Raw genomic sequence first — 22,367 nt, 5'->3', positions numbered from 1 at the left:
AGGAATATGAGGTCATAGAAGCTGCAGGGTTGATTATTAAATCCTGATGAAGGCTTCACTGGTTTCTGAGCTGCCATGTAACGTGGCTCTGAATTAATTACTAATCAGCCTCGTCCTGTGACTGTTAAATTGCATATATACTGTATATTGTGAGTGGGTCCCTAAACTCCGTAAACTGGCAGCAGCTTGTGCCATAAATCAGGTTAATGAGGATCCCCATGTCCCAAATAACAGAAATGTCATGTATAACAAAGCAGCAGCCTGCATACATCTCCGAAACCATAACCTTCTCTGCTTCCTGTGGGAATGTTTCAGGCACAAAGGCAGCCACAGAGTTTGCGAATGGAGTGTTTGAAATCGGATCCCCAGTTCCGGAGGAGTACTTTGGGACCATATCAATTCTGCATCTCGTAGAGGAGCTGAAGGTTTCCTTGGAAATGGTGCAGAACTCCCAGGAAAGAGACGCACTCCGAAATCAAGTACCAAATGCCACGGCCTTCTATGTCATGGAATGGCTGCAGAGCAACTTGGTGAGTAGTCGCTGGCTCTAAATCCCATGCTGACAATAGAGCATAGCCATGATGAGTCTGGGTACCATCCTAATTGGCTGTATTATCCAATGATTGACAGTTTTTTGGCAGTGTACCTACAGCCACCCACAACTAATCCAATCATAGGGGAGATCCACCAACTGACCATCTGCGTCATCTGAGACCCCCCCTTACCTGCTCCACAATAACCAGTCATGCCCCTGCTGTAAAGTTCATACAGGAGATATAATTCAGTAAATAGATCCCAATATAAACAGCTGATGTTACTCTATAATAAGATAATTAATGTGCTAATAAATCAGTAAGTTCACTGGGGGGGGCAGGGGAATTTACCTTAAGTTTATAATTCATTGGGGGGGTCAGTGGAGTTTGCCCCTGCCTGGCCCTCACACTTTTCTGCAATCGTTAGCTTGATTGTTAAGGAAGTTTATAGGCAGTTTTTGACATAACTAGAATTACTGGGAGGGCCCTATCCAGGATGGGAACTAGGGGACTTGTCTAGGGTGGAACAGTAGGGGGCGCTAGGCTACCTCTTCTGCCTAACCCTAGGTCTGACCCTTCTGTATATCCAGCCACAGCAGGGCAATAGGCAAGCGGGAGGGGTGGGTTTGTTGGGTGAGTTGGTGACAAGTGGGGGGTTGACAAGGCCTTACAAATTGCCAACCCTAGTGATTTTCTCTGTACTTCTCCTTTAACAAGAAATGGTATTAGTATCAGAAAACAAAGTACAATGTTATGAATGAATTCATTCATTCATTAAGTAATCAATTAATTAAATTCTATGGCTGGAAAGATTGTAAAGGCACAGTCAGAATGGACCCAATCAGACTCTCTCTATAAATACCATAGGTAAGTTGCTTGAGCAGTTATGGTATCAAATGGTCAAAACTGTTCAAACTGTATCTTCCGCATATTTCTGTAACAAAGACTGATAATAAGAAAGGCCATTAAAATTCCTTTACATTCCGCAAGTAGTTGTTGAAAGATATGACCTTTGCCCAACACTGTGCCCTTATTGCTAGTTCTTCCTTTCCGGTGTTTGGGTGCAAGGTTCAGCTCCATAAGGAAGAGGTCAAAGGCTGCCAGAGAGAATGCAGAGACAAGGAATGGGCACATAGGGAGGGTGCTGCTGAGTCAGTGCAGGTAGTGACATACACTTTGATTCTTACGGCTGCATGGAGCACTGACTTGGGGACAATGGAGGAAGCGCTGACCCATAGATAGACAGGTATTTGTCTTGTTTTGTATTAGATACCTATCCATGTACTACTGCATTCTGTAGGGCAGGGATCCTTAACCTTTCTTACTCATGAGCCACAGACAAATGTGAAAGAGCAACACAAGCACCATAAAAGTTCATGGAGGAGCCAAATAAGGGCTGTGATTGGCTATTAGGCAGCCTCTATGCACACTATCAGCTTACAGGGGGCTTTATTTGGTAGGAAATCTTGTTTTTATTTAACGAAAACTTGCCCCCAAGTCAAGAATTTAAAAATAACTCCCTGGTTTGGGGGCACTGAGAGCAACATCCAAGGGGTTGGGGAGCAACATGTTGCCCCCGAGCCACTGGTTGGGGACCACTGCTGTAGGGTATGAACAATTGTTTATGGGTGCCTAATCTTATTATTCATGTTGGGGAGGGTGATTTCTCAGGGTGGCACAGATACGAGAGGTTTGGTGCTTCTCACCTATAGAATGCCCATAATACTTCAAGACCCTATGAGCTGCTCAACCACATTTGTTTTGGGTTATTGGGAAATTGGAATGTCATGGGCAGTGAGATGTCTTTAGTGGGACGGCTGAATGAAATGTTCTGGGAGTTGTAGTTAAACTGTAAGGGAATAATATACTATATATATATACTGGGCTTCAACAGCACCATCTAATCTTGGGCACATGTAAAGGCAGCCATACACGAGTAGATAAAAGTTGGTGACACACCAGTCAGCAGCTTATTGGCCCATGTATGGGGCCCTCTGACCGGCCAACTGTACCAGTATCTGGATGGAAATTGGCCAGATATTAATAAGGCAGGTTTGATTTTTTTTCCATCAGATTTAGTAACAGGTCTGCTTGATGATGTGGTCTTTGATCCGAAGGCCTGCATAGCAGCAATGGCCGAATAGTCGGATCAACCCAATATCACCTAACTCAAGGTAGGAGCCTGGGGGAAAGATCTGCTTGTTTGGCGACCTCACCAAACAAAATCTTTCAATGGCGGCTCAAGAGAAAAAATGTAAAAGGGCAATATTTACTGATATATATATTCCAGTTCGGCAAGATTCTTTAATAGGTCACTTAATATGATATAAACTGTTGTATATGTTGTGATCTGTTTAATAAGTATTCATTCTGGCGGTATAGTTTCTCTTTAATTATACATTATAAGGAAAACTTGACATAGCAATTCAGTGTATAGGGACCATTTATTAAGGAGGTTCAGTAGCAGAAGCAGTGCAAAATCCCAATGATCAGGCATGAGGGATACAAATGGCATTCTCCCTGCCTCCCTCGCAGTCAGACATCTCAATATAGAACAATAAGTGGTAACATCCCATGCAGTGACCGTGAGAACTGAGAAGGGTGCAGAAGACATTGGCAAGGGAAACAATGGGTCGTTGTAATGAGAAACAAACAGTAGGTTGGGCAGCGTGGGTAGGTGAGTGCTGCGGGCCTAGTGCATTGTTTGCTGTCGTTAATTAAGGACTTTCCTCGGCTGTTTCTTCCAAGGGGCACAGGGAGTTGCTGAAACTGCACAGAATATATTGTATATCTGCGTGAGCTGGACTAGAACCCAATGGACCTACCACTACCAGCGGCAGAACAGCAGGCAGAACCTGCAAGCAGAGCTAGTAAGAACATCTGTTTCATATGAGGCGCTGTCTAATGGATCATAGGATCATCATAAGGGTGAAGACACACTAGCTACTTAGTAGCAGCTACTTGTCAGGTCTGCTAAACGCCAGAAAATACCCTGCCATAGACAATACTGAGAATTGCCTCTGCTAAAACACACATAGAGACAATTATCAGTAAATGCTTAGCATTGTCTATTTTAGTAGCCGTGACAAGTAGCTGCTACTAGTAGCTCTGTGTGTCTTCACCATAAGAGTGTTACATTCATTTTTTTCCAGGGTTTATATTTCTTTATCAAGAAGAACACAATACAGGTCTTTTTGGGGGGTAGCGCTCATTTAAAGGGAAAATATATACAGGGTTTATTGGGCAGTGTGGCAGTGAAATTAGCACCCAGACTCAGAGCCGTCATTTCATGCAGTTTTTATTAGTTTTCCGGATTGGTTAACCGGATTTGTAAACCAGTTGGGGTGTGGTTGGGGTGTAACTGGGCGTGGCTGGTGCTTAACTGGGGTGTTCCAAGATGTGTTCCAAAAACCTCCCACAGCTGACACCTGTGCTAGCTCCTGATTGGCCAGTGAAGCTAAACTCACTCTGATTGTTTGCCCGTTTATCCAATGCAACGTCACTTGTGTTTCAAATATTTGATAGAGGGACATTAGACCGGCAGTCGTATTTCATATAGTCACATTTGTTCTTGCATAGGAAAAGTTATTAAAATGGTTAATCCTCTCTCATTTCCATCAGCTGTGTGACACTTTATGACAGATATTCCAGCTATCTATAAAAACGCAATTATGTCCCATCTGATACCCATTGTTTACAGCCCAGCTGTTCCACCGCACATTCGCAAAGGGCCCAAGGTTCAACCTTTCATATTTAATTTGCAGATAACTAGATATATTTAGTAACAGAAAGCTGCCAATTTTAAAGGAAATATTCGGGTCATTGTTCCTTTAAGAAACTAAAAGGCAGTTTTTTCGGAGTCTGTGGTTACATTGATGATATCAGTTTCCCACGTTTCCCCTTTGTATTGTTTTGCTGCACCTCTTTCTGTTTTCATCCTCAAATATTAGATTGTCAGTTTCTTTGTAGCTTCCCCTCCTGGCTGGTATAAAGGCTCCATTGTTCCCTATTAGCCACAAACACACAACCGCACTCATTATTGTTCCTCAGGGATTCAGCTCTGTAGCGTCAGTGCAGGTGGGGATCATTCACACAGAGTTGGTGCGCTGCTGAGTAGCTACAGTAGCAGTGTAACATGTATACATGCATTATTATATATGATAATGAGAATATCAGGGTTCCTGGGCATGACACAAGTGGCACAGACATTAATTATGCTGGATATGTGGGGCAAAATACTGCATTTTGGGTAAAAAAACAGCAGTCCAAAAATGTAGCTCTTGTGTTCATAAATGAGCTTAGGGGCAAAGTATTGGTGAAATGGTTGATGGCCACAGTGTGTAATGATATGTATGGGTGCGTCATGAAAAGCTTGGGGGACAGACCATACCAAGAAATTCTGGGGACCAATGGAACAAGGGAGATAGGTAAAGAGGCAGCTAGCAGCAGTCAGTAGGAGCGAGGAAGTTCCAAACCCCAGAGGCATTTTGCCCACCAGGCAGCAAGACCCAGCAAAATGGTCCAACATTGGGCCTACAATTAATAAGAAAGGCCCTGGCTCTAGCTCTGTGAATGTTCTATTTCTCTAATCAATTTATTTGATTTAATCCTTGCATTTCCTAAAATGAAATTGGCAATTGCCTGTAGTGTCCCCAGGTGAGGGCAGCCATGTTCTGCTCTGCTGGGCAATTTTGGACACTTGCTCTGTATTCAACCGTTTTCATCTGGCTTAGACCATTAGCATCCCATGTCCATGTGGCGTTTTAGATTAAAAATAGCTGTTATGTTAATGCCCTAGCAAAACAATTTGAGCAAACTGTGTATAAACACAATAAATCGTTTTCCCAGTTTCTCGGGGCAAATAACATTGGACAGGGGAAAGTTGAAGGTCATCAAATTTGCAGCTCAGTCCAAGACATTGAGGGGAAAAATGTTATTCACATGTGAACCAATCGGCAATAAAGGAAATAAGGAGCTGTAAATATTTATATGCAAAGGATAAACTCAGCCGGCGCTAAGCCAGATGGTCAGATGTCCCGGCCAGTAACCCCCCCGGAAGTACAACTAATAAACTGCAGCTCATTCTCCCAAGTCAGATAGAGCCCCAACCTTGCTACATTGCCAGGGGCCACCTTGTCTATAACTTCGGGCTTGGGGGGGAGATTTGTTGGAGAACTAGGGAAAAGCCTGGCATATAAAATAATAGAACATTCCTACAGTGTCTCGCCCAGAGGAAGCCCAGCTGTCACTTTGCCACCTGACACCAGGGCATGGATTGGCATTTGCTGCTCTGCCTTATGGGTAATCTGCCACTTACCCTGCCAGCTGTGACTTCTGATCAGTTAGAATTGGGATTCTGCCAGTGCAGTTTATGGAGGAGTAAGGCAAAGCGATGTTTTGGCATTCTCTTTGTGGCAGCTTCAGAACCTCTTGCCAGCCTTGCAACGGACACCATTGAGCTGCCATAGAGCTGAAAGTGCTAGGGGCCCCAGTTTGGAAACACTCACTTACTATCCTACTTGTAATGCCAGCACAGTTACCAATCACCATATACATTTATGCTGCACAATTAACTTTCCCCTGTATATAACCACTGCACTGTGGAGCCCCAGAAAGACTGCGCCCCAGCGTAATCACCCCATCACCCACTTGCATCTCTGTTGGTTGCTCTTTATTTTTGGAGGTTCTGCAGCTGCTGAGACATTTCAATTCTGATTAATCCCCCCCTCCCTCCTGTCCAAATATACTAATGGGTTTAACAGCCCTGTCTATATATACAGCGGATGTGTAAAAGCTACCAATGGTTTGATATCTGGACCAGTAAGATTAATCTGATCCCAGTGAAAGAGCTGCCAAGCTGCTCCCGTCTGTAGCCTGGAAAGTGTTGGGATTGGATTACATCTCCTCTGCTGGACATAAATTAGCCTAACTGCGAGGGGTCCAGCTGCACCGAAACCATCCCCAAGGCTAATCTCTGCCCCGCTGGAGTCATACAGAACCCCTTGTTTGTTTGGATAGGAAGAGGGGGGGTCTGTAGATCAAAGACCTAGTAACATAGGATACAACTGTTATTTTTAGTGGATAACTGCACTTTTTTGGTTGCGGTTATAACACCAAAAAAAGCACTTCTCAAGTGCCGTCTCATGTTCTGTGCTCAGTAGTTATACTAAAAGGATATTGTCACCAGAATGATAACAATATCTTACGGAGGCCAATGCAAACTGCCAACTCAGCTCCTCCTCCAGGTTTCAGTTATTATTTGCCTGTTTATGGGCCTCTCTCATGCCCCTCATTTCACATGGGAATTGTGCAGTTTGTGCTTTGCTCCTTGTGTTGTGCAATGCAGTTACCTGTGGCTACAAAGAAGATAAATACATTGCCCCGCTGTGCCTTGTGCCCACTGGCACTCCCCAGGTAGCATGCCTGAATAATAAACCAGCTACAGAGCGACAAAAAGCCCACATACAGCCTCATGAATACAGCACTGCCAAATGCAGTTAGTAATGTATTCATGGCAAAAGTGCAGGTAGAGAGTGCAAAATACCTGTGCTGTTTCTCATGAATACATTGCTGACTGCATTTTGCAGTGCTGTATTCATAAGGCTTAGGGCTGTATGTAGGCATCCCATTTTGTCGCTCCATAGCTTGTGTATTATTCAGGCATGCTACCTGGGGAGTGCCAGTGGGCACAAGGCACAGAGGGGCAATGTATTTATGTTCTTTGTAGCCACAGGTAACTGCATTGCGCAACACAAGGAGCAAAGCACAGACTGCACAAATCCCATGAGAAATGAGGGGCTTGACAGTTTGCACCCATTTTTTGGGTTGCTGATTGCACGGGAAAGTTTGCCCAATCTTTACACCGGACTCACCACTTCCCCGTGCAATCAGCTTGCAGCCTTGAGCCCTGGGGTTTAGTGGACTCTGCCCACCCCAATGCAGGTCTGACCAGGAAAACGGGCACTGATGCAAGTGCACCCTCTGCCCCCTGGTAGTTACCCCAATAATCCCATTACCCCAGAGGGCTGCAGCAATGGCACCTTGACATTCGTAAATGAGGCCCAGCGTAGGTGCAGTGCTGCCTGTAGAGCTCTGCGACTGCTTTAGTAGAGGAACGGGAAGGGGCAATAAAAAATCTTAGCTGAATAAGCAAACCTAATAAAACTTTTAAACTCTATAAATGTATGATATCTAATAGGACTGAAAATTACACACGCACTATGGAAGCCAGCGTAAAAACTAAAAATGAATGGGTGTATATATTCCAGGGAGTCATTATAGGATGCGCGTATCCCAACCAATACAGGCGCAGGCTCCCACACTCAGACCCGGACTGGCAATCTGTGGATTTGGGCAAATGCCAGGGGGGCTGCTGTAAGGTGCCACAGACTGTCACTATTTATTGGGCTGCTGGGGGGCAGTTTGTGCCTCTGGGTACTGGGAATGCCAGGGGGGCTGTTAGGTGCCACAGACACTCACTATTTATTGGGCTGGGGGGGCTGTTTGTGCCTCTGGGTACTGGGAATGCCAGAGGGGCTGTAAGGTGCCACAGACAGTCACTATTTATTGGGCTGGGGGGGGGCTGTTTGTGCCTCTGGGTACTGGGAATGCCAGGGGGGCTGTAAGGTGCCACAGACTGTCACTATTTATTGGGCTGCTGGGGGGCTGTTTGTGCCTCTGGGTACTGGGAATGCCAGGGGGGCTGTAAGGTGCCACAGACAGTCACTATTTATTGGGCTGGGGGGGGGCTGTTTGTGCCTCTGGGTACTGGGAATGCCAGGGGGGCTGTAAGGTGCCACAGACACTCACTATTTATTGGGCTGGGGGGGCTGTTTGTGCCTCTGGGTACTGGGAATGCCAGGGGGGCTGTAAGGTGCCACAGACACTCACTATTTATTGGGCTGGGGGGGCTGTTTGTGCCTCTGGGTACTGGGAATGCCAGGGGGGGCTGTAAGGTGCCACAGACACTCACTATTTATTGGGCTGCTGGGGGGCTGTTTGTGCCTCTGGGTACTGGGAATGCCAGGGGGGGCTGTAAGGTGCCACAGACACTCACTATTTATTGGGCTGCTGGGGGGCAGTTTGGGCCTCTGTGTACTTGGAATGCCAGGGCTTATTTTGACTCCCAGTCCAGACTGATTCTTTTGTACCAAATTCTGAATATTTCATTCTCTTTTTTTGGAAGTACCACCCCAGGCTTGTTACAGCTCCCCCCCAGTTCTACGGAATAACAATTCTTTCTATGCCAGACTTTAGTCATTCCCATTAATATTGTGGTTTTGTTATTCTGGATGCTGGAGAATACATGAGCGACCCAGCGCGTTTGACAGGGGCTGCTTATGGCGTCTCTCCATAAACAGTGTGTAAAAGAGAGACAGGAAGCAGGGGTCTCTTTGTAATGAGTTCCAGCTTCTGGCATTGCTGGAAAATAGTTTCCCTGTGACGGCTCGGCAATATTTAGCTTTTACTCTCTCTCCCTCTGTGCGCCAGCAGCTACATTACAGGAGGTTCCTAAATCCATTCAGGGAATATAGGTTCATTGTAGAACCGGTCTGGGGATCCCGTGCCAGAGCAGCATTACTAGGGAGGCTGCAGCGAGCGACAGTAGGCTTCTTTAAGTGTGTGGCAGTTAAATCACTGCAGAGCCCGCCTGCGGGGCTGAGCGCCGACTGTAAAATGTGACCAGATTATTTGTGTTCGGAGGAACACAACAAGGCATTCGAGTCCACGAACGACAAAAAGGCAAGGTTGCCAGACAAAGGAGACTTCTCACAGCAGCGGGGACCTGACCTGCGAAATGGGCGCACAGCATGGATATTGAAATTGATATATACAAGCATTTCAGGTGGCTTAAAAGGGTAAGTGCTTTGGTTTGTGCTTAGAGAACGGCTCACTAACTACACACAGTTACACAAGGTACCTCTCCCAAGCAAGGCTGGGGCTGTCAGTCGCTAATAGGTAGCCAGGTTTTATTGTATATTTTCTTTCAATGCAGAACTGCATAGCAGAGGTGGTTTTTTTTTACCCCGTTTGTGTCAATATTGTGCTTTGAGGTAGTGGGACAGGGATGCCGAGCAGGATATGTAGATAGGCAGGGGGGACTGGGAAGATCAGGGGATATTCTCATCTTAGTACGTAAAAAAAAAACTTCTATGATTTAACAAGTAATGGTATTGAGCTGAAGGATAAGGGTGAAGACACACGGAGCTACTAGTAGCAGATACTTCTTGTGGCTACTAAAAAATACAATGCTGATCATTTACTGATAATTGTCTCTAGGTGTGTTTTAGCAGAGGCAATTCTCAGTACAGGTATGGGATCTGTTATCCGGAAACCCATTATGCAGAAAGCTCAGAATAACGGAATGCCTGTCTCCCATAGACTACATTTTAATTAAATAAATACATTTTTTTAATGAATTTTCTTTTTCTCTGTAATAATAAAACAGTACCTGTACTTGATCCCAACTAAGATATAATTACCCCTTATTGGGGCAGAACAGCCCTATTGGGTTTATTTAATGGTTAAATGATTCCCTTTTCTCTATAATAATAAAACAGTACCTGTACTTGATCCCAACTAAGATATAATTACCCCTTATTGGGGCAGAACAGCCCTATTGGGTTTATTTAATGGTTAAATGATTCCCTTTTCTCTATAATAATAAAACAGTACCTGTACTTGATCCCAACTAAGATATAATTACCCCTTATTGGGGCAGAACAGCCCTATTGGGTTTATTTAATGGTTAAATGATTCCCTTTTCTCTGTAATAATAAAACAGTACCTGTATTTGATCCCAACTAAGATATAATTACCCCTTATTGGGGCAGAACAGTCCTATTGGGTTTATTTAATGGTTAAATGATTCCCTTTTCTCTGTAATAATAAAACAGTACCTGTACTTGATCCCAACTAAGATATAATTACCCCTTATTGGGGGCAGAACAGCCCTATTGGGTTTATTTAATGGTTAAATGATTCCCTTTTCTCTGTAATAATAAAACAGTACCTGTACTTGATCCCAACTAAGATATAATTACCCCTTATTGGGGCAGAACAGTCCTATTGGGTTTATTTAATGGTTAAATGATTCCCTTTTCTCTGTAATAATAAAACAGTACCTGTACTTGATCCCAACTAAGATATAATTACCCCTTATTGGGGGCAGAACAGCCCTATTGGGTTTATTTAATGGTTAAATGATTCCCTTTTCTCTGTAATAATAAAATAGTACCTGTACTTGATCCCAACTAAGATATAATTACCCCTTATTGGGGCAGAACAGCCCTATTGGGTTTATTTAATGGTTAAATGATTCCCTTTTCTCTGTAATAATAAAACAGTACCTGTACTTGATCCCAACTAAGATATAATTACCCCTTATTGGGGCAGAACAGCCCTATTGGGTTTATTTAATGGTTAAATGATTCCCTTTTCTCTGTAATAATAAAACAGTACCTGTACTTGATCCCAACTAAGATATAATTACCCCTTATTGGGGGCAGAACAGCCCTATTGGGTTTATTTCATGGTTAAATGATTCCCTTTTCTCTGTAATAATAAAACAGTACCTGTACTTGATCCCAACTAAGATAAAATTAATCCTTATTGGAGGTGAAACAATACTGTTGGGTTTAATTATTGTTTTATTGACTTAAGGTACTGAGATCCAAATTAGGGGCCCCTTATCTGGAAAAACCTTCTGGATAATGGGTCCTGTATTGTCTATGGCAGGGTGTTTTCTTGAGTTTATAAACCATCACATTTAGCTGCTACTAAGTAGCCCAGTGTGTCTTAACCATAAGTGACAGAACTGATTTAATTTCATTAGAAAAGTGGTGTCCATTACTGTACCTAAAGTTAGTTAGTTAGTTAGTTAGGTACGGCAATGGGTACCCCTTGTGTACCATTAAGAACTCAGGACTACAAGGATATCTGGCAGGCTGTAGTAAATGTAAGCTATATTTCTCTATCATGTACAACCATTACCCTAGTGGCCCATGTGCTTTGATAAAAATGTAGTGGCTTCCCCATAATCATAGTTGAGTGCACTTGTTGCACCCCCACAGGGGATATTAAAACTATTTAGGCAGTGGCAGGATTACCTTATCTGTGCCAGGTACAGAGACAATGCATTCTTCTAGGCACCGTGGCACAGTGGGTAGCATTCCTGCCTTGTAACACTGGGATCCTAGCAGGGCACTATCTGCAAGGTGTCTGTATGTTCTCCCTGTGTCTGTGTGGGTTTTCTCTGGGTACTCTTGTTTCCTCCCACACTTACAGACAGGATAATTGGCTGACAAAATTGCATAGTGTCTGTGACTGTTATAGGGACATTAGACTGTAAGCTCCACTGGGGCAGGGGCTGATGGGAATGGGATAGGGACCTTAGATTGTAAGCTCCACTGGGGCAGGGACTGATGGGAATGGGATAGGGACCTTAGATTGTAAGCTCCACTGGGGCAGGGGCTGATGGGAATGGGATAGGGACCTTAGATTGTAAGCTCCACTGGGGCAGGGACTGATTGGAATGGGATAGGGACCTTAGATTGTAAGCTCACTGGGGCAGGGACTGATGGGAATGTGATAGGGACCTTAGATTGTAAGCTCCACTGGGGCAGGGGCTGATGGGAATGGGATAGGGACCTTAGATTGTAAGCTCACTGGGGCAGGGACTGATGGGAATGTGATAGGGACCTTAGATTGTAAGCTCACTGGGGCAGGGACTGATGGGAACGGGATAGGGACCTTAAATTGTAAGCTCCACTGGGGCAGGGGCTGATGGGAATGGGATAGGGACCTTAGATTGTAAGCTCCACTGGGGCAGGGACTGATGGGAATGTGATAGGGACCTTAGATTGTAAGCTCCACTGGGGCAGGGACTGATGTGAATGTGATAGAGACCTTAGATTGTAAGCTCACTGGGGCAGGGACTGATGGGAATGTGATAGGGACCTTAGATTGTAAGCTCCACTGGGGCAGGGACTGATGGGAATGTGATAGGGATATTAGATTGTAAGCTCCACTGGGGCAGGGACTGATGGGAATGTGATAGGGACCTTAGATTGTAAGCTCACTGGGGCAGGGACTGATGGGAATGGGATAGGGACCTTAGATTGTAAGCTCCATTGGGCAGGGGCTGATGGGAATGGGATAGGGACCTAAGTTGTAAGCTCCACTGGGGCATGGATTGATGGGAATGTGATAGGGGCCTTAGATTGTAAGCTCACTGGGGCAGGGGCTGATGGGAATGTGATATGGGCCTTAGATTGTAAGCTCACTGGGGCAGGGACTGATGGGAATGGGATAGGGACCTTAGATTGTAAGCTCCACTGGGGCAGGGACTGATGGGAATGGGATAGGGGCCTTAGATTGTAAGCTCACTGGGGCAGGGACTGATGGGAATGTGATAGGGGCCTTAGATTGTAAGCTCACTGGGGCAGGGACTGATGGGAATGGGATAGGGACCTTAGATTGTAAGCTCCACAGGGGCAGGGGCTGATGAGAATGATGGATAATATCTGTAAAGACCTGCAGAATTATATGTTGGACCTATAGAAATCATTATAACAAAGGCATTTTTGCCAAACCAGCCATTATTTATATTGTATATAAGACCCCTGCTTTTAAAAGGTGCCAAGTGGCTGAAAATAGAGATTCTTCCTTAGGTTCATAAAACATTTCCCATTGGTGTTGATTGCATTTAGCACAAGTAAAATGTTTCCCCCAGTACCCAGCTACAAACTGGGTCACCGCATAACTTTGCCAAGTTGCTAGGGTCAGTGACCCTCTTAGCAACTGTTTGGATAGCCAGCATGAAGTGTTGGGGGCCTGGTAGCGTGTGGCTAATAATTGAAGCCCCCTGGGGATAAGGGTCCTGATTTTTAATATTGGGCCCCATGATTATAGAGTTCCCCCCATTGTAGTCCCCCAATTGTTAGAAAATAACTTACTGGAATGCTGTTGGTTTTCAGCCCTAATATTTCAGCTTAGTCCACTTACCCGGGGGGGGGGGGGGACATTTTTCTTTTATTTTTTTCACTTGTTTGTTTACCTTTAATTGAGGCCCAAGTTCAGCTGTAAAACAAAACTCAGCGCACTGCCGGTCAGATTTAAAGGGCAGCTAAATATTAACATTTTACCAGCAGAGTAAATCTGTACTCAGCCTCTGCTTTGCAGCTTGTGCTGTATTCCAAATTCATGAATTCATTATTTCATAGCCAGTTAGTACGGGATCTGTTATCTGGAATACAAACACACCAGGTCTTGTGACTAAAACATTAACAATAAAACATTTTTAGATTATTTTGCCATCAATATAGATTCATGCAGCTTAGTCACCATCGAGTATAAGGTACAGTCGGATTGTAAAGAGCAAATTAGTTAAAAGAAGAAGAAATGTCTTTTTAACTGGGCCTCTATAGGAAATGACATTCCTGTATATGAGAGCTTTCTGGATAACAGGTTTCCAGATAATAACTCACTCAGCCTAAGCCATGCCTAATTTATTCCAAAGCTCTGCCCACTTCCCTGCAAGCCCTGCCCACTTCCCTGCAAGCCCTGACCACTTCCCTGCAAGCCCTGACCACTTCCCTGCAAGCCCTGCCCATTCCCTGCAAGCCCTGTTCCTATCAAGACCTGCAAATCACACCTTTCCATCTTGGGTTACCAACAGGGCCCCTGACTGCACTACCCCCTGTCCCCCACCCTGGATCCAGTGAACTATGGCAACCAATCAGCAGATAGAATTGAATGGTCCGCAGTTTAAAAGAAATCTTGTTGGTTGCTATAGGTTACAAGGCCTGCACAAGTTTAGCATTATTTATTACAGTGTTGTCTAAGAAGCCTCTCTCGTAGGCTTGCCAAGGGTTTTCTTATCACCTCCCATAGACCCTCTGCTGTGTGATAATCTCATTACAAAAAGCCAAAGAGGGGGGGGCCTAGCGGTTAAAAGGGGCTGTATTGTATGACATCATCTTAGCTAACAAAATAAGGGTAAATCTCCCTTATTAACTGAGCAAAATGGAAAGTTGAGGAAGACTGACAGCTGGGCTTGCAAAAGAGGGTCTGCAGCATGGCCCTGTAGGGTAATTGTTTCCATTACAAATAGCTGCCGCAGAGGGATATTGAGGGGAATACAAAGAGAGTGCGTTCCCCTTGGGCCCATATATGGTATAACTATTTAACTGTGAGCTAAACCAAAGGGAGTAAAGGGCTACTAATGGAATGCTCTGGCTGGCAGAAGGCAAGCCTTCCATAAAGATACATCGCTGCTCTAGCTATGGTTGGGTCATGTTTTACGTTTTGCTGTACAAATTGTGCCCTAAAGTAATGGTTTTTCTGTTTGTAAACTGGGCACCCATTGGGCAGATGAAGTTGGCCAAGTAGGTAAATTCCAACCAATCAGCCTCCACCCATTATTCCTTTTCCACCAGACTTTACAATTGGCTAGTGATGGGCGAAATGTTTTGCCAGGCATGGATTTGCGGCGAATTTCCGCATTTCGCCATTGGCGGATTGTTGAAAAAATTAGCCGCAGAAAAATTTGCCGCACGTCCAAAAATTGGCATCAGTGTCAAAAAAGAATAGTCACAGGCGTGAAAAGAATAGCTGCACGACAAAATAATAGCCGCGGGCAACAAAAGAATAGCCATGTGACAAAATAATAGCCACGGACGACAGAAGAATAGCCGTGCAACAAAATAAAAGCCGTGGGGAAAATTTTCGGCGTTTCCCGAATTTTTTGCCGTTTCGTGGATCTTTTGAAAGATTCGCAAATTTTTCGGCGAAGCGGAACAGATTCGCTCATCACTACAATTGGCATTTTGCATTCAGGAAGGCAGCATTCTCTTGGCGCTCACCAAACCCAGACTTCCGCAGACAGTTTGGAACACTTTAGAGAGTGTTCTGAGCACTCTAATAGTGTTCCTATTTTGCCTGTGTGCAAATGCTCTCCAGTTGTTGGGGTCAACAAAAACAGATTGATTGTGGGAGTTACAATTTATAGCTACTGTTATTTTCAAACATGTATCTTTATATTGATCTCCCATTCTGACATTTAACCTGCTACCTGGTTGCTAGGGTAACCAAGTCTTAGTACACAGCAGTTCAAATTCCAGGCAGGTGAGTTGCGGAACAAAAATTGCAAATATGGCAAAAATTACCAAAAAAAAAGCCTGATTGCAAATAGACTGAGAACACTTCTGTGGATATCATAAAAAGCTCATTTTAAATTAAACTAATGCTTTTAAACCAACCAGTTTGGGCTTTTCCCAGGAGGAAGCTGTTCTGATTGTGGCCGCTCATTTGTCACAGATATGAAACCTCCAGATGCAGCATAATAACTCCTAATCTATCTGCAGAAACAATATACAGAATTACAGTGAATGTAACCCCCCCCCCATGAAGAGGGTATACTTTCCCTTTATTTATGCAGTAATCAGAAGTTTGTGTATAATACTGAGTGCTGCACCACAAGGTTGTCTGTAGTTGTGATATCACTGTCCAACCTACAGTTGTTATTGGACTATAAATCCCAGCACTCCCTGACTGCCTTTATCTATCTGGGCCACACTGATATGAAGTGTTACTGTCCCCACCTTGCCCTACTGTCCCCACCTTGCCCTGCTAGCTCCATCTTGCCTATTGCCTTATAGTGTATTCCTCGTTTTTCTATGCAGCTCCTCCTCTTTATATTATATTCCAACTATCAAAATGATGTCTGGGTTGCTAGGGAAAGCCAGCTCTAGCTACCAGAAAAAGAACAGCTAAAAACACTTTTATTTTATTTTTTTTATTATTTATTGTTTATACAATTACAACAACCATTGACAAACAAGCAAAATCCCAACAGGGATTAATAAGGTACATAATAATTTTTTGTTGCAATTGAAGAGGCTAGTAAGAGTTTATAAGCATTCATGGAACTATGGTAAGTAAAGTTCTCTTGAATACTTTGGTCTCTGTTACACTAAACAATTGCAATTAGGTTGAACTTCACCTTTAATAGAAGCAGTAAATTAAGGATGATTAGCCATAAAGTACTCAGCACCACCCAATGTGACAGCTTTTCAGACATACAGGGATGGGCTGTGCAAAAGGTGTGCCCAAAGTGCTGCAATTATATGACATGGGGAGAGTAGCTGTCACTTGTCATGGGGAGAGGAGATAAGTGATGGGGAATGGATCCCGGCCATGGGTGCTTAGGGTGCATAATAATGCATCAGCATCTACAGCAGTGATCTCCAACCTGGGACTGTCCAACTACTCAACTCTCCCAATGAAAGCTATGGGCTGTAACACTTGCGTTATGAATGGGGGCGGGGCTGCGACATAAAGAGGGCAGGGCCATAACGTAAATGGGGTAGACTGGGTGGGGACTTCTGAAGATCATAGTATTTTAGTGGGGAGCTGGGAAAGGGGATTGGGTTGGATTAGAGGCAGTCCAGGGTGGGGGAATAACTAGGGGTTTAAAAATTTACTGGCTAGTACAGGTATGGGACCTGTAATCCAGAATGCTCGGGACCTGAGGTTTTCTGGATAAGGGATCTTTCCATAATTTGGATCTCCATAACTTAAGTCTGCTAAAAATAATTTAAATATTAAATAAACCTTTCTGTAATCAGAGTTCAGAACTTTCTGGATAATGGGTTTCCGGGTAAGGGATCCCATAGCTGTACTACTGGCCACGGATTTGGCTATAGGGTTGCTAGCTGGCCTAGCAGGGTTGCTATTGCTAATTTACCGCCAATCTACTTGCTTTTTAATCTGTAATAAGTAGTCAATATGCTCCCAGCCCACTTCCAATCCACCCCTTTATCTCCCTCCTAGAGCCTATACTCACCATATTTCCTGTGGATCCACGCTTGATAATACAGCGCTTACCCCTTGATGTCATGACTCCGCCCCCTTGACATCATGATTACATCAACATCACAACCCGCCCCCAGCCCACGGGTTGATTAAGAACTCTTTAAAAGGTGGCAACCCCTCTTAACTGGTACTTTACTGACTAGGACCAGTTGGCCACCCAAACTAGTTCAACTGCTCCATGTAAACATGCCTCCATGTAGACTGGTATTGCTCTGGGATGGCAATGGTTAATTTTCATATTTGCATTTCAAGGCCTGATGAAGGGGCCTTAGAGCTCCGAAAGCTTGCAATGTATTTTTATTGTTAGCCAATATACTGTAGGTATCATTTCTACAATACTCTTGTATTTGTGTTTTGTTGTTTTTTTTATTATTTTTGACACTGGCTAACACGGTACTACAGTTTTTGTTTTGCTAATAGGAAAGGACATTACAGACCAATGGGGTGATTAGAATTAGATCAGTATGTATGTATGTAGTATGTGAGCTGGCGAGGGATTGTGTCGATACTGACGTTATATTACTGTCGCCCTGGGCAGTTGACCACACAGGTCAAGATTACCTAGTGAGACAAAAATCCTCCAATAGCAGATGGGGGTCTCCCAAAGCTGCAGCTAACGGTGAGATCACAATTAACAATTGTTATTCCAGGCCTTGAGCAATTCATCAAATAGCCGCTAATGTTATTTAGACCTCAGCAGGCCAGTAACTAGTGAATATTGATTGGTTGCCCAAGGGCGCCCAAGGTAATACTATTTGGCCTGGCACCCTGCCTGTCTGTGCCAAATCCCCCCTCAACTTGGTCTGCCTGCCAAGTCAATCCTCACCCCCCTGATCTGCACGGCCACCCAACGCTTACCATGATCGAAATGTCCCTTTGCTCGCTGTGCTTGCGGCTGTAAATGAGCCCTTATATCAGAGCAGGCAAGGCCAAGTTACCCCCCACTCTCCAATTCAGCCTATTAGATCACCAATAAAAATACACAAGCTATTCTTCTTAGCCTTGCTTCATTTATGCAGAAGAAAACTGTACGCAGAATTTTTCATGCCTATCTTGCCCCAAAGAGCTTACAATCTAATTCTCATGCTTGGGGGGCCCGGGGGAGGAAGTCATAAATGAGTAACAAAGGCAACTGATTTTCCTTATCGCTAAACAATGCTCACAATCAGTGCAAGCAGCGCCACTATGAACACTCTCATTACATTTTATTGCTTCCACATATATTGGTATCGCTGCCTTCACTGTCATTCGCAGATAACATTCTCGGCAGGCACGTGATCCGCCAGTCCTTGGTGAAAAGTGGCATTTAGTGTGTGTTCACCTGCCTTATCTCTGCGGCCCAGTCTGCTTTCATTGCATGGAAAAACTGTTTGACACAATAATAGTATAGGCCATAGATCATGTTTATTGGGAGCTTGTCCTGTTCCTTTTATTTCCCCTTTAAATTATGGGGCCATGTTTGAAGTCACCAAAGTAATTGGAGGCAGCTGCCTGGACGCTAGCCTTGAAGGTATCCAAATGTCGCACTCACTTGGCATTGAAATAATATCACAGCAACAAAGTTGTAGTGCACAACAGGCATTGGAGCGTATACTGTCAGTTTACAAAAACTTCATTTAAGCAGCAGTTTTGTATAAAGAGTTTTGGATCCTTTGGTTCTTTTGACAGAAGCAAGACTCATTTATTCTCTTTAAAGGGGTTGACCACCTTTTAAAGGATAAATAAACCGCTAAAGGAAAGGTAAAATCACTGAGGGGGTGCCAAAAAGTGAGGTACCCCTCAATGATTATAATCACTTACCCTGGGCTAGTGCTCCTTAGGAGAAAGCCACACCCACCCAGGGTAGCTTATATCATATTAAGTGGCCAATTAAAGAATCTGGAATATATATCAGTAAATATTGCCCTTTTATATCTTTTCCATTGAGCCGCCATTTAGTGATGGGCTGTGTGCTCCCTCAGAAATCACCTGACAGGAAATAATGCAGCTCTAACTGTAACAGGAAGTAGTGTGGGAGTAAAAGACAGAACTCTGTCCATTCATTGGCTGATGGGGCCTAGCATGTATGTGTGCCTTGGCTTGTTTATGTGCACCTATGATCCCAGGGGGCGGCCCTTAGTACTTAAAATGGCAATTTTGTATTTAGGATTACCCAATGGCATATAATACTAAAAAAGTACATTTTTATGAAGATGGTTTATTTAGATGAAGCAGGGTTTTACACATGAGCTGTTTTATGCAATATATTTTTATAAAGCCCTACATTATTTAAGGGTATAGTTTTCCTTTAAACACTTTGGCACAGTGTGGTGGATACAAAGACTCCTTGTGTCATTACCCTAAAGATCATAGTCATGTAAAAGATCTAATATATACAAAATAAAAGTAGAGTATCCTCTGGCCATGCCCTTGGAATACCCAGGCATGCCCGCTATGCCCTGACTGTGCACCCAGGGATATAAATCTGGGAGAATCCAAAAACATTCAAAGGGTCAACAGCTCTGTAACAGGATGGGGAACCATATCTCTCCTTTAACTGCTGGCAGTCAAGAAAGCAACCACTAACTTAGGGAACTGGATCAGCTCTTCCTTATCTCTCTTCCAAAAATAACACTCTCCCCATAGAGGATTTTGTTTGCATTGAGACCTTTCCAACATTCTGCCCGCAGGCGACCCCTCTATTCCCACATCGCCGGCTGCCAAAGTGTCTGCATGTTTTTTTTATTTCTATTTCTTTCATTGAGCTTCAGAACAGCAGCCCGAGCACTGGGTACAAATGGGAAGTGAACCCCCCTACTACTTTGCACTGGAGAGAGTTCTGTATAAAAGACTAACATTCTGCCTGTTTAGCAATGCATTGGGTTGGGTACCTGCTGAATACCGGCAAAGTGTTTGGGTTTAGGGCTGAAAGACACCAATTCCCTAAAGCAGTGATCCCCAACTAGTGGCTCGTGAGCAACATGTTGCTCCCCAACCCCTTGGATGTTGCTCCCAGTGGCCTCAAAGCAGGTGCTTATTTTGAAATTTCTGGGTTGTGGGCAAGTTTTGGTTGCATAAAACCAGGTAAAATGACAACCAGACCCTTCTGTAGGCTGCCAGTCCCCATAGGGGCTATTAAGTAGCCAATTATAGCTCTTATTGGCACCCCAGGAACCTTTTTAATGCTTGTGTTGCTCCCCAACACTTTTTCCATTTAAATGTGGCTCACGGGTATAAAAGGTTGGGGATCCCTGCCCTAAAGGGTAGTGCGGGAAGGGTCGGGTAGTGGGGGCAGGGGTGTATGATAGCGGGTCAGCAGAGGGTTGAGAGTTAGTTGACAATGCCCTTGGCTACTTCATGTTTGAAAAGTGACCAGCAGGTGGCGCTGTTGTAACAACATTCATTTATAACGACAGTACTTTATCCGGTAATATCTTGGACTTAGAAAAAATATCAATAAATGTCAATTGCAGACGTGCTTAGAATAACACTCTCATCAATTTTACATCATCTTATTTTGAAGGTTTACTTATTCTTTATTTACAGAGGCATGAGGAGGCCCCACAACTAGCAGCAGTTGGCTGAAAATTCATTCTGTGAGAAGAGGAAAGTCTTGACTTTATTTTCTAAGCAGAGCAACATTTCAAGACTTTCCTTTTCTCACTAAAGTCATTTTCTGCCGATTGTTGCCACATGAACAGCAGGTGGCGCTGTTGCTTTACATTCTTTATGCTGGCACTGTAAAACTACTAATATGTATGTAAATTGCTTATAATAGGCCTCTGAGCAACTTTACATTTCCTTTAACAATCTGTGCTTGGTGTTGATGGACCCCTGGCCCTGATGATGATGATGATGATGATGGTGTATGCTAAGAGTTGTAGCCCTCCAGCATTTGGGATAGTAGGTTAGGCAAGGCAGCATTCTGCTACATATAATTCTAGTCTTCATAAAAAGTTGTGGTACGGCATGACATCACCTTCGAGCTTGTGTTGTTTGCCAGAGGGTCTCATAAAATTCTTGGGCGTATGGAGTTACAGGCACCACTGTCTGACTCAGAAAGCTATAACTACTGCCGGGTTACGCTAGCACCTCTATGTGCCGCTTTCATTACAGGCAGAATCCTGTACGGATACCTAGTGACTGCAATTCAACTAAAGTCAAGGATTTGTATTCAAAATACAGTGTTTGTAGGGGCAAATAGGATCTTTCAGCCTGCAGCCTTGTGCCTTTATATTAGGGGGTACATTATCCCTTATAATATATGAGTAATACAGAGTTCCCTGTATAACTCAGCCTGCAGCTTTGTGCCTTTATACGGTCACAGAACCCCTCAGTGACTGCTAATATCCTTATCATTTATAGTAGGGGGTACATTATCCCTTATAATACATGAGTCATACTCAGAGTTCCCTGTATAACTCAGCCTGCAGCCTTGTGCCTTTATATGGTCACAGAACCCCTCAGTGACTGCTAATATCCTTATCATTTACAGTAGGGGGTACATTATCCCTTATAATACATGAGTGATACTCAGAGTTCCCTGTATAACTCAGCCTGCAGCCTTGTGCATTTATATGGTCACATAACTCCTCTAATAACCTCTATGATAAACTATAAGGACATTATATATTATATTATTCCATATTTATATATATATAGAGAGAGAGTATATTCTGGAATCATATTAGATTTTGAAACGCATATTTCTGTTTTCTTGTCTCGTAGGTAAACTACACAGCAGTAAATAATGAAACATACCAAGAAAGGTTGGCACGACTGGAAGGTGACAAGGAATCTCTAATATTACAGGTACATTTATTACTTCTTTACCTTTACACAGCTCATCGGCAGGCAAGTAGATTCTGGGTGTTCCCCTGTTATGTAGGTGCGTTTTACCTTCTGTGAGGCCCATTCCTTTAGGATGATGGATACATGGGAAGGGCCCCAGGCAGATTATATGAGTTCTCCTTACATCAG

The 22,367-nt window shown here is 43.8% G+C and overlaps 1 protein-coding gene across 11 annotated transcripts in view; it reads left to right on the top strand.

Annotated features, from left to right (window-relative positions):
* Window positions 1-22,367, top strand: part of ppfibp2 (PTPRF interacting protein, binding protein 2 (liprin beta 2)) — an 87,221-nt gene that overhangs the window by 15,853 nt on the left and 49,001 nt on the right. For 8 of the 11 annotated variants that reach the window (XM_031900507.1, XM_031900505.1, XM_031900504.1 and 5 more), the window contains 2 exons: window positions 316-530; window positions 22,116-22,199. In XM_031900507.1, the coding sequence (XP_031756367.1) occupies window positions 316-530; window positions 22,116-22,199 (299 nt within the window). Of the gene's footprint in view, window positions 1-315; window positions 531-3,291; window positions 3,404-9,015; window positions 9,392-22,115; window positions 22,200-22,367 lie in introns of those variants that run through there. The other 3 variants (XM_031900514.1, XM_031900511.1, XM_031900512.1) reach the window with 3 other exon arrangements.

Source organism: Xenopus tropicalis, chromosome 4, assembly GCF_000004195.4.
Source record: "Xenopus tropicalis strain Nigerian chromosome 4, UCB_Xtro_10.0, whole genome shotgun sequence".
Lineage (NCBI taxonomy): Eukaryota > Metazoa > Chordata > Amphibia > Anura > Pipidae > Xenopus > Xenopus tropicalis.
Note: the sequence above shows the minus strand (reverse complement) of the source record. Positions and strands in the feature narration are given on the sequence as shown.